The 16584-nt window shown below is 36.4% G+C and overlaps 1 protein-coding gene across 10 annotated transcripts in view; it reads right to left on the reverse strand.

The window, feature by feature from the left end:
- Positions 1–201: 201 nt before the first annotated feature.
- The window catches only part of COBLL1 (cordon-bleu WH2 repeat protein like 1), an 81299-nt gene continuing 64916 nt past the window's right edge, over positions 202–16584 (reverse strand). For 8 of the 10 annotated variants that reach the window (XM_054070094.1, XM_054070092.1, XM_054070098.1 and 5 more), the window contains 6 exons: positions 16043–16111; positions 11961–12219; positions 9408–9493; positions 6488–8109; positions 5686–5871; positions 203–2671 (listed from right to left, as the gene is read on the reverse strand). In XM_054070094.1, coding sequence (XP_053926069.1) covers positions 2585–2671; positions 5686–5871; positions 6488–8109; positions 9408–9493; positions 11961–12219; positions 16043–16111 — 2309 coding nt within the window. In that variant the 3' untranslated portion in view covers positions 203–2584. Of the gene's footprint in view, positions 2672–5685; positions 5872–6487; positions 8110–9407; positions 9494–11960; positions 12220–16042; positions 16112–16584 lie in introns of all 10 variants that reach the window. The other 2 variants (XM_054070089.1, XM_054070090.1) reach the window with 1 other exon arrangement.

The following is a 16584-nucleotide window of genomic DNA, read 5'->3' on the forward strand; positions in this document are numbered from 1 at the left end:
AACATTTGTAGTACAGGTCGCACAAATTCTGAGTAATGTTGGGCCAAAAAAAGTTTTCCTTCATGCAAGGCACACACAACAAAAATATGCTGCTGTCTAACTTTGGCTTGCAGTTGCTAGAAATACTTGTTACTTGAGCAGAAATATTTTCTTCTTTGAACAATGAAAAAACATGTCAAGTTCATCAACAAGAGTTTTTTCTGGTAGGATTTAATACAAGAGTACAAGGAGAAAAATGAGTCTCTAGAAACACAATAGCAAGATTTATAAATGTCTTAAATAGATGTCAGAAGAAGGGGAGAAGAGAAAGTTTTGCTAAACAGTATTGCCATCTACTAACAGAAAATCTCATTGAAGAGTTTCATGGTACTATTGTGTGTAGACATTTCAGTTAATTATCAAGCAAGTTCAGTTACAACAATAAGAAGCCGTAAAATTCAAGCAAGGTGTTTTTAGTTTTGGTATCTGTTACATAAGATATTTGCCTCCAAGAGTTCACACAAAAAGGCAATGTACTTATATAGGGCTAAAGAACACACAGTAGTATAGTCCTCTAGTTAAAACCAAAGGAAACAATAACAAAGCAAGGTTAGTTGATCTTTCACCCCCAGACCAGAATAGTTGGACTTGTATTATCACAGATGGAAATTATATTAGTCCTGTGAAATAACTTTAGTCACCTTAGCACAGAATACAAAGGTTTGAGAAAAAACACGTATCCCCCTCTCACCCAAAGTATAATCAAGGAGATTCCTTTCACAGTGCAACCTCTCTGTGGCAGTCACAGATCGGCATGTTGTATAGGAATGCTTAAAACATGGATTTCATATATTGCAACAAACACAGCCACTAGAGTCCCAGGAGCAAGTTACAATTTTAAAGTCTGTCCTTCAAGACACAGTCAAATCTAGAACATAAGCCCAGTTAGAAACTAGAAAAAAAAAATATTCTATCTCCCCATTTTCAAGTGAAGGATGCAATCAGACCCTGAGACAGATCTTGAAATTAGCCCTTGATTGGAGGCAAGGAGAAGGAGCTGAAGGAAGTGAACATACATTGACAGGGGACTAAGGTACAGGAGAGAAAACATGAGAGAACAGCAGTGAACAAATGTTCATCAGCTCTCTATGAATTTTTATTTACTAAAACATTCCTTGAAGAGTTTCAGCATTAAGTTAACACTGTTATTTGTAATCAATAATTGACTCTGTACTAGAAAAATAGTAGAGACCTCTCTGAGATTATTGCACAAAAAACCTGTCAGCAAACCATTAATAACCCTTTGAAATGCACATATAGATCAGTTTCTGAAACTGAATTACAGAACATCACTACAGTACAAAATAAATACATTGTTAAAGAATAGAAACTAAATACAGTTACTTTTATTTAAATCAGCTCCAGCAAGAAAATATTTTAATATGGCAAATACCCTAGCACTTGCTGCACGCATCCATAATCTACCTATTTCATCATAAGTGTGATCATATTTCCACCCCTCTCCCCAAAACGCATAACTTTGACAAGAAACGGAAAGTAGATAAAATATAGTATGAAGCTTTATCCTTTCATATATATATTCTCATTTTGGTATTTAATGCTCAATCAATAAATAGATACTTTTGGATACAAGAATGCTTTATAAGTGTGTTACTGTGCTGCTTTAAGATTAAAATATTTTACAGTAATAAGTCCAAAGCAGTTCATTCTTTAGTCCTGCTTCCAGTGGAAAAAAAAAAAATCTTCTATTTCATTAAGTATCAAAACTGGAATTTTCATTTTATCAGTACATAACTACTTGCTGATGACTACATTAAAATATATCTAGTTCACAAAAACTATTGCTTATCTGAGTGCTAGGTAAATACTATATATACAGGTAGTCCAAGAACAGATGAGAAACATCATGTAGTGCTACTATTAAGAAAAGTTTAAGTAGTACAAAAGTTTCCAATAATTTATGTCCTGATCTTTTTTTTGTTGTGCTACCAGGAAAAAATTAGAGGAGATTAAAAGAATCAAAATACCTTTCCAAACTACTCTCAGCTGGAGGAACAAAACTATCCATTTGTTAAAGAGAAGCACAGTATTGCATATAATTAAGATTTTCTGCTAATTACAAATTTAATTTAACAAAGTAGTATGGAGGCAGCAGGTGGTAGATTCAAAGTCATACAATCTGTTAACATAATACACAATTGAAAATTAATGATCTAAAACTCTTAGATTGCTTTAAATCTGTAATTTCAGCATAGTGCTACATATCGTTCAGTCTTGAAGGCTAAAATCAAGAAATTTTGACTGTCATACTAATGTAAGCAAGTTCACCTGCACCTGTGTTGAAGAGTATCTTCAACGTTTTTAGCAGCACAGTCAGCTTTAAGAAGAGAAAAAGGCAAAATATTACCATAATTTACATATTCTAATAATCTTTCCAAGGCATCGAAGGATTCAGCATGAAATTCCTATAACAACTGACAAAAATATATTAACATACACTTGCATTTACAATATCAAAAATTTGCAGTTAGTATTAAGTTGGCCTATGAAGCAGTAGTAAAGTGCTAAATATTTGGTATGGTATCTAGTGATCAGTTTTTGCTTCTGTGGAATACAGATGAGTAAGCCGGGCTCTTCCATTGACAGATATGGTGTTTGATGGAGGACCAACCTGGAGGTGGGGGCAGGGGAGGAAGAGAGAGAGAAAAAAGAAATATTAACCTAAATTTTCAGATTCTTCTCTCTGTAGCATGTTACACTATTACTTCAAGAAAACAGAAATACTGTTACTTCGGTTAGCATTTTCACATCACAATGAAAGACCTCCTATACTATTTCTGAATGCAGACATAAGCTACAGATTCAGAAATATAAGAACATACTTAAAAAAAACCTGGTTTTTGGCATCTAAAATTTTCATATATAAGTATTGAAAACACACAATGTTTAGGTCCATCTACAGACCTGATTGCAAAGAAATACATGAGAAAACATCACTAAGAAAAACACTTTTATATTAAAATATTTTAATAAATATTGATTAGAGCTGATCTCTAACAAAATCTTCTATCACTCCTTTATAACATAGTAATGTTTCTTTTACCAGAAACATACTATAACTTTTAGGATGGGTAGCAAAGATCTGATTTTCCACAAAGCTGCATAAACCAACAACTCCAATTGGAGTTAATGGGAGCTGTGGATGGTCTATAGCCATGCGAACCACATACCACAGTGCATAGTTTACTAAACACAATTAAAACATTCTGAAGAGAAAAATGGTTAAAAAGAAACCTCACTTGACCCATTTTAGGTTAGTAATTACTGAGGGCCCTATTGAACAGAGAAGACCAGCAACACAAAAGGCTGCAGATCTCAGCATTACGTACTCACAACATATTAGAGAGTAAAACAGGAAAAAATAAAGAATTTGGCTAGTGGTGCCAGGATTTTATTTTTTTAATGATTCCCTCACAGAGCTGAAAGAAGGGATAGTATGGTAAGAGGTAAAAAAGCAGCAAGAACCTGACGTAACTCTTTCACAGTTCAAATAGATCAAGTTATTGTGCCTTTCATTAAGTGCAGCTTGACAGTGGAAGCTATGAGTTGAATGCATTTTAGAAGTCCTTTCTATACTGACGGTCACTTTAGGATACTAATAAGTTACCGATACAAAATGTTCAATTTCTCCATTTGCCATTTCTCCATATTAAGCATAAAACAAGACCATGTTTTTATTAAATTTGCCATAGGCCAAAAACCTCTTTCTGCAGTCAGACACACCTGTGCCACAGCATATGTGCTCTGGGTAAGAAAGAAAAGAACAGCATGTACCATTTTATGTTTGGCAAAATTTCAGTGGGTTTTTCATGGCATTTTGAGTGTTTCAGTTTTTTCCAAAGCCTGTTTCAGGTTTCTGTGTTGCACATTGCTTTTCCTTATGCTCACATAATTTTCATTATTATAAGTTCTTAAAATGCAAGGTCCTGTCCTCACCCCTAGTCTCAACTGATACTATACTGAGAAAAACATCTCGCACCTACAGAATAGAAATGGAGGAGAAAAATTACTTAATTCATCATCTTTCTCTTCTTCCCCACACCATTCTTTACCTAGACTGATAAAGATTATATGGGTCAGACTACCTGAAGAATATTTCTATTGGAAAATAATTAATAACCACATAATGAAGTTTTTGTTTTCTTTCTAGTAGAAACAGACTTCTTGAATTTTGAAAAGCACATTATGAACTTTATTTTTAAAACAGTTAGAAGTTACTGTGCCAACAACCATACCTACGCCTATTTCCCATAGAATCATAAAATAAAGTTCAAACAAAATGCAAAATAAAGAAAGTTGAGTATTGCAACCTGATCTAGGAAGCTAGCCCCACGGTGGGGGGTTGGAACTGGATGATCTTTAAAATCCCTTCCAACCCACACCACTCCATGATTCGTAATGAAATTATGCTTTCAGAAAAAAAACTTAATACAAGCGAACAGAATCCAAACAATATTTCTAATAGAAAAGATAGATATGGCCTCTAAGTAATTCTGAACAATAAAACATTTGCTTAATCTTATACTGTTTATAAAGTGGCTGTGGTTAGTGACATGTAGTTAGAAGTAATCCTATGGTGTATCATGTACCACTCTTAGTGACTAAAGGTCAACAACACGCACACTTGTAACCTTTCTGGAAAACCGATTCTTCCTTGTCAGTGTAGAAATGATAGGAGGTGTACACATGTACACATCTCAGAGAGGCTGTTGCAGTGCTGCGCTGAAACAAAACCATACATATGAAATGTACTGTTCTAATACCTGAGCAGGCACTGAGAGACTTTGATCCTAAGGAATCAGACTTGAGTGAAAAACCCCAAAAATGAATCTCACATTCCACCACTGCACATGATTTGTTTCTTTCAAGTGAGAAATGTAAGAGAAACAAAAACTACAGAATTCCTTTAACCTTCTGCAATGAGAAATTATTCCTCAATAAAGAATGCAAAATACTAACACTGGGTCAAGAAAGTTTTGTGAGAGTATCATTAAATTACCTGGCTACAAACGTAAAGCAATACAGGTTTTTAAACTGCACAATGTTTTACCCAATGAGAGAAGTACGGGTGAATTTTAGGAGACAGTAAAGAAAAATTAAGTCACAGTTTTAACTTGCGGGTGGGGAAAAGGAGAAGATGGTCCTAGCAAGACTGTTGACAAAACATTGAAAAATACTAAATGATGCCAAACAGCAGCAGGAAGCTTGAAATACATTCTAGACTTAAGAACCTGATAGAGTCTAATACATATAGAAAAATACATCCTCAGAACTTCTGTGCGCTTTCTGCCTGCAAAAGACTGTAGCTACTTCAGGTCTAGGGTGAAGCTGCTTATTTTCTGCTTTCATGAAAGAGAGATTTAATTAATAACTTACAGATTTCTAATTCATTTTAGGAAGACTTCCGATTGCTTTTGTACTGTTTGGAAGTCCGGACGTTTGTATGGAGCTTTGCATGTGCATTCACCAGATTAATCTGCCAAACTGAACTGTCTTTCCCACCTCTCTTCCCTCGTGGCAGCACTTTGTGCCAAAGCTAACTGCTTTTAGTGTCAGGCATTACTATGGTAATTTTGAAGGAAGTACCAGGAGTTTATTGTTATGGATACAGTGATGAAAACTCACCCTTTTCAATTTGGCAGCAGCTTCTCCAGAGCGAATTGCAGCCAGCAAGCTCTGGTGGATCTGTTCTGGGTCAGAGCGCTGGAACACCATGCCGGTTTGTTTCTTAGTGACAGGGGGTGGGTGGTGGTCAGTGGAAGCACCTGACTGTGCCTGACTCTTCTGCTCACTATTCACAGTGCTGCTTTTCTATAAAGGGAGGAAGTGGGAGGAAAAACAAAACAAGAACCTTTAAGCTGAATTAGTCATAAATGGAAAACTAAGTCAACCTGGCACAAAGTAGCATATCGGCTGCCACAGTTATAGCATTTGTTTTGTTTAAGGTATCAGAGATCAGCCACATTTCCACTAAAGCACATAGTTTCTCCCTTAGTTAATCAAGCCATCAAAATGTTATGCCCTCATTCAAGTGTTTATGTGACTTGAACCCAAACTGATCACACTACTCAGAATGAAATTTAAGAAATCAACACGCAGAACCATAAAGAAGACATCATAAGCACTCCAAACTTAAAAATAGGTATACACAGTATAAATTATTGTATTTAATTTACTGCTCTTTGAAGTAAGAGACACTAATTATGGCAAGAAATAATTATTTCCAATAATCCAAATGAGGTTGTTTTCACTTTAACATTCCCTGCATCCCATTATAATGCTGTGCTACTGCTAGATGCCACAACGTGCTTACACTGTATGAATACAGCATGTTCTGATCAGGAAGCAGTTCAGAGACTATCCTGCAGACTAGTCACGCTAGGTAACAGTGGATCAACAGTCAACCAGTATTAGGAATGAAGTTTACCTTATCTATCAGACTATTTTGTGACCCTCCTGTTATGGTCTGTAAGGATGAGTTTTTCACTTGAGGCACAGAGGTAGCTGAGGAGAATTCAGCTGTCGAAGCAGCAGAGGAGAGTTCAATAGGAAATTCTTCTCTCAGTGCCTGGCTAGTGATGGTACGTGTCTTATTGAATGATTGCGACCTTTTGACTGCAGATGAGACAGCAAGAGCAAAGGGGGATGGTCTCGAACTGGAGTATGGCTTTGGAACTACAAAAGTTCTTAGAGTGCTTAGGTTCAACGGTGCTGGCGGACAGGAGGAAAAACTTAAAGGCTTATTGCTTTTAACAGGAGAAGTGGAAGATTCAACATTTTTTCCATCATCAACTTTTTCTTCATCTGCTGGACAAGAGGAAGTACTTGTTCTATGTAAAGACAAAGAAGTTGGATCAGGTGATGAGATTTTTATTTCCATCTCTGCGTTTTTAGCTTCATTTTTAATGGAATTAGGAGCACAAATGGTACTTCTGGCAATTGCAGATGTCACATAATGACCCGAAGCTCTTCGTTGCATCTGCAGGTAAAAGGAACTAGGCTTTGTTGTAGGACTCAATGCATTTAAATTGCTCTGAGTCTCAGAAGAAGCATTTCTATTATCCAAGCTTAGCATCAATGGGACATGCTGTTTGGAAGACTCTGTTTCTGTCTGTTTGCTCTCAGTAATAATCTTAGGTCCAGACATCACAACGTGTTCAGAAAGGCTGTTCACTCTGTGCAACAGATCATTTGCTGCTGCAGGTTCATTTTGTGAACCAACCTGTAAAAGACCCATGCTTTTTGGAAGATGAGGAATTTCAGCTTCCACTGTGAATTCATTGGCACCTTCATGCTTCAGAGAGTTTTCCAAACTAGATACCTCTTGATCCTTATGATCTAATGGCACTTCCGATTCCCAGCTCTTCATTATTTCTAAGGATTTTGGAGGCACTATTTTATAAGTAGTCATTCCAATTTTTGGTATATAATCTCTTGTAATTTCATTAGCAGGCTTGGGTTTAGGTTTGGTGTCCTGTCTAAATGGATGGTGACCTTTTACAGGAGAGCCATGTGGATTTTTTGCGGTTGTTTCTGGTGAAGCAAAACTACTGCCATTTATACAAATGTGACCCTGATCTTTTATGGGAATTCCTTTTTCATGGGTAACTTCTTGTCTCTCAAAATTTTGTTCTGTTGAAGTATCTTCATCCTCTTGTATTCCATGCACTTGAAGAAGGGGGGTGTTTGTATCTGTGTTGGATGGAGAGACCAGTCCTCTTGATGTGGATGATTCACAAACCTGAGGAACAATAACTGCTTTCTGTGTAGTCCTTCCCAAATTGGTCTCTGATGGACCTGTCTGGATTGCAACATCCTGTGTTTTTACTGTGTCCAAGCCGGTTTGATTTGTTTTCTGATCTTGCTTTTCTGGAATCAGTTGAGGATAATTTCTACGACTCACAGAGATGTCATTTTTACATGCCTGGCAGTTCGACAGTCTGTCAACTTCAATCTTGTTATTTTCTCTGAAATCTACTGTTTTAATTTTAGCTGTCTGAAGTTCTTTCCCTTCTTCTGCTGTTGGAAGGATTTCTGTATCCCTGTGATCTTTTAATTAAAAGGAGATTCCAAAATTAATACAAATGACTGAAAGATTCAACCTTCCCCTCTTGCACACCATGAAGCCCACATCCAATGTATTTAACTACGAGGAATGGCTCCTCACTGATATTCAACATTTTCCTTAGCAATTAGTTTTAAAGGCTAGTTAGAGACATACTTATCTTTGACTAATATTGCCAAATAATAGTACTGTAACTCAGGTATTCTTCCTAAATTAACAGGCTACTGGCACCATGCATCAACTTAATAGAAAAATCTATTCTAGAATAGTTTTAAAAGTGCTAATGTATTTCAGTTGATCATACAGGCATCAGTGGCTCAAGAGCTCAAGGACTATTCAATATTGTTAGATGCAATTTTTATTGAGTTCCACACTTCTGTAGCTTCTGTTCTTTATTTCTATCATTACAAACTTTTTTTTTTTGTCTGCTACACTTTATGTATATACACAAGGGAGCAAATGGAAAACATATGGACAAAAGCAAACTGCCAGCTCTCTTTTTCCAACCATTTAGCGGGTCTACTGATTCAATTTTCTGTTCCTAGGCTAAACATGTATTCCTCTCTGAACTACAGGAATCTTTGGGTCAAATTATTTTAAACACAATATTGGGAAAAACTAAATTCTTTAGGAACAATCATTTGGGGTGATAGTAGAGAAAAAAAAGAAGCCTCTCGCCATTTCAAGTGATGATATAAAATTGCTGTTTAAACTAGACAGTTAGAAGGCCTAATACATAAATCTGAAAATTAGTATCACAAAAGGGTGAAGTAAATCAGCAAGGTCACTAAATCCACAAAAAAAGTTATGATCTATTAGATGCACAGGATGTCATCATTTCTTTCCAAATCAGCGTGTCACTTTGTTCTATTTGTTCTTGAAATAATTTACATTTTCATGCTGAAAACTCACGCTAATTTTGTAAGCAAAGAACAACTGATGCCTTTTCCTTCCCTGCTGTGATGCGGTGCCCACGTTATACATGGCAGGATAACCTCTGTGTCCAGCCTTCCCTCTTCTCAGTGCTGCTCCACACAAACTGCCCTACAACACCACAATGCAGCTTTGACTACTGCTTTAATTAAAAATATATTAAAAATTTTAAAAAAAAACCAAAATTGAAGTTAATTCTAGTCACCTCATCTCAGAGAGAATACACTGGAGCTAAAGAGAGTATAAAGAAAATAATTTGACGATAGCAATTCAAGAGTTGATTCAAAGGAATAGAAAAGTTCTCTTCAGCCTTGTTTTGAAGTATTACAAATGAGTGGGAACTACTCACCATCGGTTTTATTTTGATCCAAAATTCTAAGCTTCCTGTCTTTTTCAAACGCAGCTTGCTCACTGCTTATCTTTGTCTGTAGTCCTCTGCAAAGCACAACAGTACATTAAATGTGCTGGTATCATTCAATTCAGTAAACACAAGAAACGATGCAAGAGAACTGGCAATATTCTCCAAACACAGATGGACAAAATAGAATCACTCTGCCAAACACTGGAGTACCCAACAGAATATTTTTTTTAAACAAGAGGAAATGCTGCTATGATATTTTACCAAAGTGACATACAGCTTTCCTCTCTTCTGCGTAATCAGTTCATCAGTTTTCCTTTCCTTTCTTCCCTTTCTATTACTTGTTTGTGCAGTTTAAACAAGACTTTTTCCAGTAACAACTTAGTTTCAGTGAAACCACAATGGTTTATCACCCATATAACAGTGCTCTGAACACCCCCAACCTTTAAAGCATGTCCTTGGTTTTGTCCCCAACATGATATACAGGAACCTGCATGAGATGTTGATCACATGTGAACATATAAACTGCACAAATTGCTAATAACACTAACGGAAAATTTACTGTCCCTTTTAAGAAATACCTTGAGAACAACAAAGAAACATGCAAACATGTAACCTGTGTACTACACATTTTGCAAAGGCATACAATTTCTGTCCCCAGATCAAGGAGGGGTCAAGAATTGTGCAAATGCTGAATAAACCCCTCATCTTTTGGGGAGGCGGGGGGAATATTAACTCCTTGACTTAAAAACGTAAATGAACCAGGCCAAAATACTTAAAATTTCACTTTAAAAATTTATTAGAACTTTAAACTTACATCTCTGCTTAAAATATTTTGATCTTCTGTAGTTATAATTACTGTCATTATAAAGATTCCAATTCATTTGCCACATCAAATTTATTAGTTGCCAGGAACCAATGCCTTGAGCTGAAATGTCTGCTTTTCAATAATTTAAAATTATAAATTCCTCAATAACCATCCACCCTCATTTTGCTCTCACAGTCCAAACATACAGTAAGAAAGTAAAAGCTCAGCCCTGCACTCTATACTCTTGCTTATGTCCATTCCCTTGAACACAGCTGAGGGACTTAAGTACAAGGATTCACAACAAGCTGAACTGTTTTAAAACAAATAAGGAAAAACAAACCAAGAAGCCACAGAACACCACAGAGTATCATTGTAAAAATCAGTGGTTGACTGGAATATTACACATATGCCTGGTTTGATCAACAAGCACTTCTTCAAAGTAATCAAATCTTTTAAATAAGATCTGAAATATCAAAAGGTTTCCAGAAATATAATGTCAGAGAAACCCTAGTCCTTATTCTGGAATTTCTGTGATATTTCAGGAAAGAAAGGATTACCAAACTCTGAAGTTAAAAACAGTGCATGCTTGATGATACTCACTAGGATTATGGCCACAGATGGTCATTACAAGTTAGTGGCAGAAAAGAGAAACTTCCCCTTGAAAACTGGGCAAGCTGGCCCAACAACACAGGTCTGATCATTTGTAAATTCAAGACAGCTTAAAAATAATATTTGTCTGATCCTCCTGCTGGTAGATCCCATCATAGCAGACACAGCCAAGCAACTTGCACAATACTTGTCAGGAGAGAGCACCAAAGGATTTTGCAAAGCCCCATCTGGCCTTGGGCTGACAAAAAAGACTCGTGAAATACAAGTCAGAGCTCTCCATACTACCTTGAAGGTTCTTGGCTACTAGGGCAGTCACACATTTTGGCTTCAGTACAATAATTGAAATAATTCTTTCAATTTAAATTGGGAACAGTAACCAGTTTAGTTGCCCCAGGGAACAGAGAAATAGTGAATTATACTAATACAATAGGACTTCTCTGGACAATCAACATTTATTTCAAGGAGGCACTAACTCATGTTGGAAACCTGCTGAGTCAGGTAGTTTAACAAACATGCTGAAGGGCAAAGGTACAGCATCACCAGAAGGAAAAAAGAGCGGTTAAGGAAATGAATGTGTTTATTCTTTAAAAAGTCAGAATTAACTTGTTTTCCTGAGAGCAGATGGATCGAGACAGGTCAAGAAAACTGGCTAACATATAAGGAAAAGACAAAGGAAAAAATAAAACAAAAACAAATATGCCAGCAAAAAATACCTGTGGCCAGAACAGAAATGGCCAATCTACCGGTTTTTTTTCCCAACCATATGAATGAATTTGTAAATTTGCATTTAACTTATCTACCCAATTTTTTTTCAGAGCATGACGGTCTAGTAAATATGCTGGTTATTATAGAGTTGGGTTCGGCTTTTCTGGGATCTGGCTGTTTGAAAGTAAGGAAAAGGAGTCTTAAAGAGAACAGCATGCATAACATGTATCTGTAATTTTTCTTGAAAAGCTTAATGAATTACTGCACACAGAAGAGTGCTACAATGAAAGCTAAGCATATGAAGCTCATTCCTCTCTCACAATTCTCTATTCTGTGCTCCATAATGAAACAGCACTCTACATTTTATCTGCCTCCCCCATTCCCTCCCCAATGCTCCTTTCTTTGTCACAAAACGTACTTACTTGCCATCTGTGCTCATATTTTCTTGTTTTTCCTCTTTGAAGATTTGTGAGTTGTCTACAGAAACATCACCAGGAACTGGAGCTGATGAAGCAGGATCATTTTTTGCAGTTTCCAGTGGTACCTCAGCAGAGCTGGAGGCTGCAGTAACCCCACCTATCCCAAGAGAGGAATTTGTACTTTCACTGTCTTCTCTCTGTTGCACGCTCATCTCTTCCCTTTCATCAATTTCTTCCAGGTTGTATTCTGAGCTCCTTACACCTATACTCACAGAAAGAAAAGAAAAATTAAAATCCAATTGAAACAACACAGGATGTAGATACAAAGTCAGCTTCAATAGTTTAAAAAAAAAAAAAGAGAAAGAGACTCAGAGTTTTAACTTGATAGTATTTTCTGGTTCAGACTTAGAACTAAGTCTTATCAATAAACTGTATTTCACTCTCATAATAATGTTTTGCAGTTACACATTAAGCAATGTGATCAATGTGTGTCATAGCACTAAGTGCAGAAGTGATTTATATCCCCAGGGAAAGAGGGGCAGGTGGTACAGGTGAGCTCCTTTCATGTGATTTAAGCACAGGTACATAGAAATACGCCACACTGGTATTACAAGGACTCCTTAAGAACTTACTACTAGTAAGTTACCCTCCTCTTCCTTTCCTCCTCCATCAAACCCCTCCATCTCTATCTAGGGAGAAGTCATGTCAGTAGCTTCATACGCTGGGAGATGCCTTTAATGACAGCAGCATGATTTTATGCGTGCAAAGATAACTATATATGCCACAATGCAAAACGTGTAACAGAATGTGGGCAAACATCAAACCTCCTGAGACTGTTCCCACAGTTCACAGTCAGCTCTCAAGAACACAGTCTCCTTCACTGACGAGAACTATTATACCATAGGTCTGAGCCATCACCAGCAACAGAAACAAAGACTAAAACCTCCAGTCTAAATACTCCGTGGAAACCTGAATTATACAACAAGGCACAGCCAGGACTTCTGACAAGACAAATAGAAGCATTCTGGAGTTGTTATGGCTTTGCGCCCAGACTCTGCTGTCATCTCTGTTGTTTCTCCTCTAGAGAGAAGTACAACAAAGGCCTAGTTGTATCTATACTGATGAGGTGGAAACTTAGCTTGGGTTGGTAGGAGACATTCCTGACAATCCTGCTGAGCGAAAGTCTGTCCTTTGCTGTGCTAGGAACACTTCCAAGCTTTGCAGTGGACTAACCTGACCTACAAATATAAAATACCCAAACAAAGACAACCCTCACACTTTGGAAGAAGTGTTCTACTTAATTTGTCATCAGCCTTGCTTGGAGTTAATTTCAACTAGTGCTTTTTCACGTTACTCTCACTCTAGACCTGAGCCACCACTGGTGCAGCAGAATAAAGCCCAAATGCATCTGATACATAAACAACATCTAACAGTCATCCTTCCCTTACATCATACAGTTAATTTTGCAGAAAAATAGTTCAGATTTTATTACACAATTCCAAACCCTCAGTCTGTAATTATATGCAACATATCACTAGAAATATTCATAGCAATACAGGCTATATACTGTTGCCTTATTGCTTATATACTCTATATGCAAGTCCATATATAATATAAATTGCATTTTTCTCTGTCTATAACTTCTGAGTCACTGAGTTTTAATTAGCCCTAAAAGAACACGGTTAAAGCCTACAGGATGACATTGTGAAGGCAATCTCATACCAACTGCAAGGGTCCTTTGAGTTGGTAACAATACTCTGCACAACAGAGAATAGGCTGACACTGCTCTGTGCACCATTATGCTTGTAAGAACCAAAGCCAAAAAGCCTGACTACATCATGTAAATCTGCCCTTGTTTTTGCTCCTGACTCTATAGTTCTTAACAAGGTTTTTAAGAGATACTGTAATCAGAAGATTATATCAAGGGATTTGTTTGACAGGAAATTATTTAAAAAATCTGTCATTTTTAAATTATTTTTATACACTATTTTCCCCTTTTCCCTAGGAAAAAAAAAGTCAGAGCATCAATTAAATTTTGGAATGAGGAACAAAAATCATAATAGAGAAAAAAATTTTAATAGTCCCAAATGTTCAAATTAACTCTCTGTCAATGTTTATTCTAGGAGATGCATGCCTTCAGACTACTTTTGTCAAGGTACAGCCTGTTTTCCATGGGAAAACTGTCATTTCACAATAGAAATTTTGCCTATTCCGTATTATATAACAGAGTTTCTCTGAATGTACACGTGTCTATTAGCTATGCACTACTTCAACACCAAACTGAACATTTCTAGTGGTTCACTATAGGGCAGAAGGTATTTGCAGCTTAGCTTTTTTTTTTTTTTTTTGCTTATTTGCTAAGGTATTAATGCATAAAAAAACTACTTTGGGAATGCCAGTCACAGCTGAACAACACCTCACTATGCTTCCTGAAGCCTCTCAATCAGAGCTGTATTAAGCCAAATGGAAGGAACTACTGAGTTTATGTAAATTTAAAATTGTGTCCAACTTAGCAATTAAAAGATATTGAACTTTTTTATCTATTTAAAACAATACTCAAACGTGCATGATTTTCAGAGCAGGAATAGGACAAGTATAATGCAATTGATTTTGCTGCGGGTAAATATTGCTTCTCAGAGCATGATGGGCATTGCTAAAAGCACCCTTTATAGAGAGGCCTCGGGATAGTTTCAGAAGATGTCTCCAGAGAGCAGCCATAATCCACAAGGAAACAAAAAAAGGCAGTGACGCTGTGCTGTGTGGCTTGTCTCTACATTTTAAAAAAGCATTGCATTAAGTCTTCAGCAAAGGACACTGCACGAAGACATCAGCAGCAGAACTAGAGAAGAAAGACTGTCACTAACTGCAGAGATAAATCCCAGGGCTCAACACAGACTGTTCTAAGCCCAGTGAAGATGATTACATTTCTCTCTTTCTTTCCATTACAGCTTAAATTAAAATATTTTATTACAATACTCAAATACCTCAAGACGAGGCCAAATCTATGAAAAGGCAAACAAGACATTTCTGTGAAGTTCAAAGCTATTTATCTATGCAGCACTCAGACATTACAGTGATGGGAAATGTAGAAATTATAGCAGGGATCTACAATCTGAAGAGAGAAACAACCTCAAGAAAACAAAAAAAATTATTTGAAATCATAGTATGATAACTTGTCCATCCTCTTAGACCCATCACATATAAACACAGCTTTCCACACAAAAAATTAAGTACTAATAAACATCAGTAAGAGCCATTCACTTAGAAATGACTAACCTTCTTCGTCTGCAAAAACAACTAGGCAAAGGAAAGGTTCAACCTTTCAATACACAGAAAAAATATTTTTCTGGACTGCACTGGCACTGATTATTCTAAAAGCTTTTACAAGTATTAGAAGAATCCTAGATGCCATATCTTGTATCTCAACCCTACAGTCTAATGCTTACAAAGAACAGTAGTTAGGAGTAGAAACTACATAAATTTTAAAAGTATTTTGTTCAGCGGCTAGAAAATTGTATTTTAAACAGCTATACTTTTATATATTACATTTTTTCCCTAGCACCCAACAAATTGTTTAATGTAATGTATATACAACTATCTATCTACAGTTTATATTTACAACTCATGATTTCAAAAAGCAGGCACAGATTTGCTCCTATCCCTAACGTTCTGCATGTCAAGGCCGGGTTCTGGAAACCAGACTGGGCTTTAGCTTTTGAAATGTTTGTTGTGAGGTATCAAAAAAAAAAAAAAAACCCACAAACAAAAAAGACAAACACAGAAGTTCTGGCTCATTCTTGTCTACAACACGTAGGAGGGGAGGGAAAGCAGAGATAACTTTTAGTTTTTTTAAATGTAAAGCACAGAGACCAATAGAAAACATATTGTAGGTGTTTCTGTAGACAGTAAAACGTCCTTATTTTAGAAATACATTTTTGTACTTCAAAGGAAAAAGTTAAATGATCTGAAGTGTTAAAATTAGTTCTACACTTATGACACATCTACAATAGAGTAATTTATTACTATTAATTATTATAGCTTGCTGTGAAGTAGATTTTATCAATGCATGCCGAAAAAGAACTAACCTGTTTCAGATTGAATTTCGGTGGCTCTTTCTTCCACTTCATAAGGAGCCGATTCTGTTGACTCTGTTACTGCAAAAAGTCAAGTAATAAGCCTGCAATTTCTGCACCAACCAAAATTCCAGATAAAGTGTTAAACTGTGATCTTACAGACTGGTGAGTTCTTCAAGAAATGCACCTTCTCTTAAGCAAACAGCATTCATTATCACATTTCCTGGATATTTCCATTTCAACTCTATGGTTTTTTTGAACCAAAGAGAAACAAATTTTTGTTCTAACAGAAGAATTACAAAAGAAAGGTTCTTCTAAAATTCTTCTTCTCAGTCGATTTCCTATTAAGCCTTTTCTGATCCAGACATGCTAATCTTTTCTCCCACCCTAACCTGTCCATCTGATAAACTAAACCACAGGTGATATATTTAACCTAGCTATAATCAATTTGGTATTTTCTGATTTTTATTCATCTGCGTGCCCTGAAACCTGCCTACTTTCTCACACTACATGAGCCAGACCCATAAATTAGTATTACTGCTCCTTACAGTCTG

Source organism: Cuculus canorus, chromosome 6 (assembly GCF_017976375.1).
Source record: "Cuculus canorus isolate bCucCan1 chromosome 6, bCucCan1.pri, whole genome shotgun sequence".
Taxonomy (NCBI): Eukaryota; Metazoa; Chordata; class Aves; order Cuculiformes; family Cuculidae; genus Cuculus; species Cuculus canorus.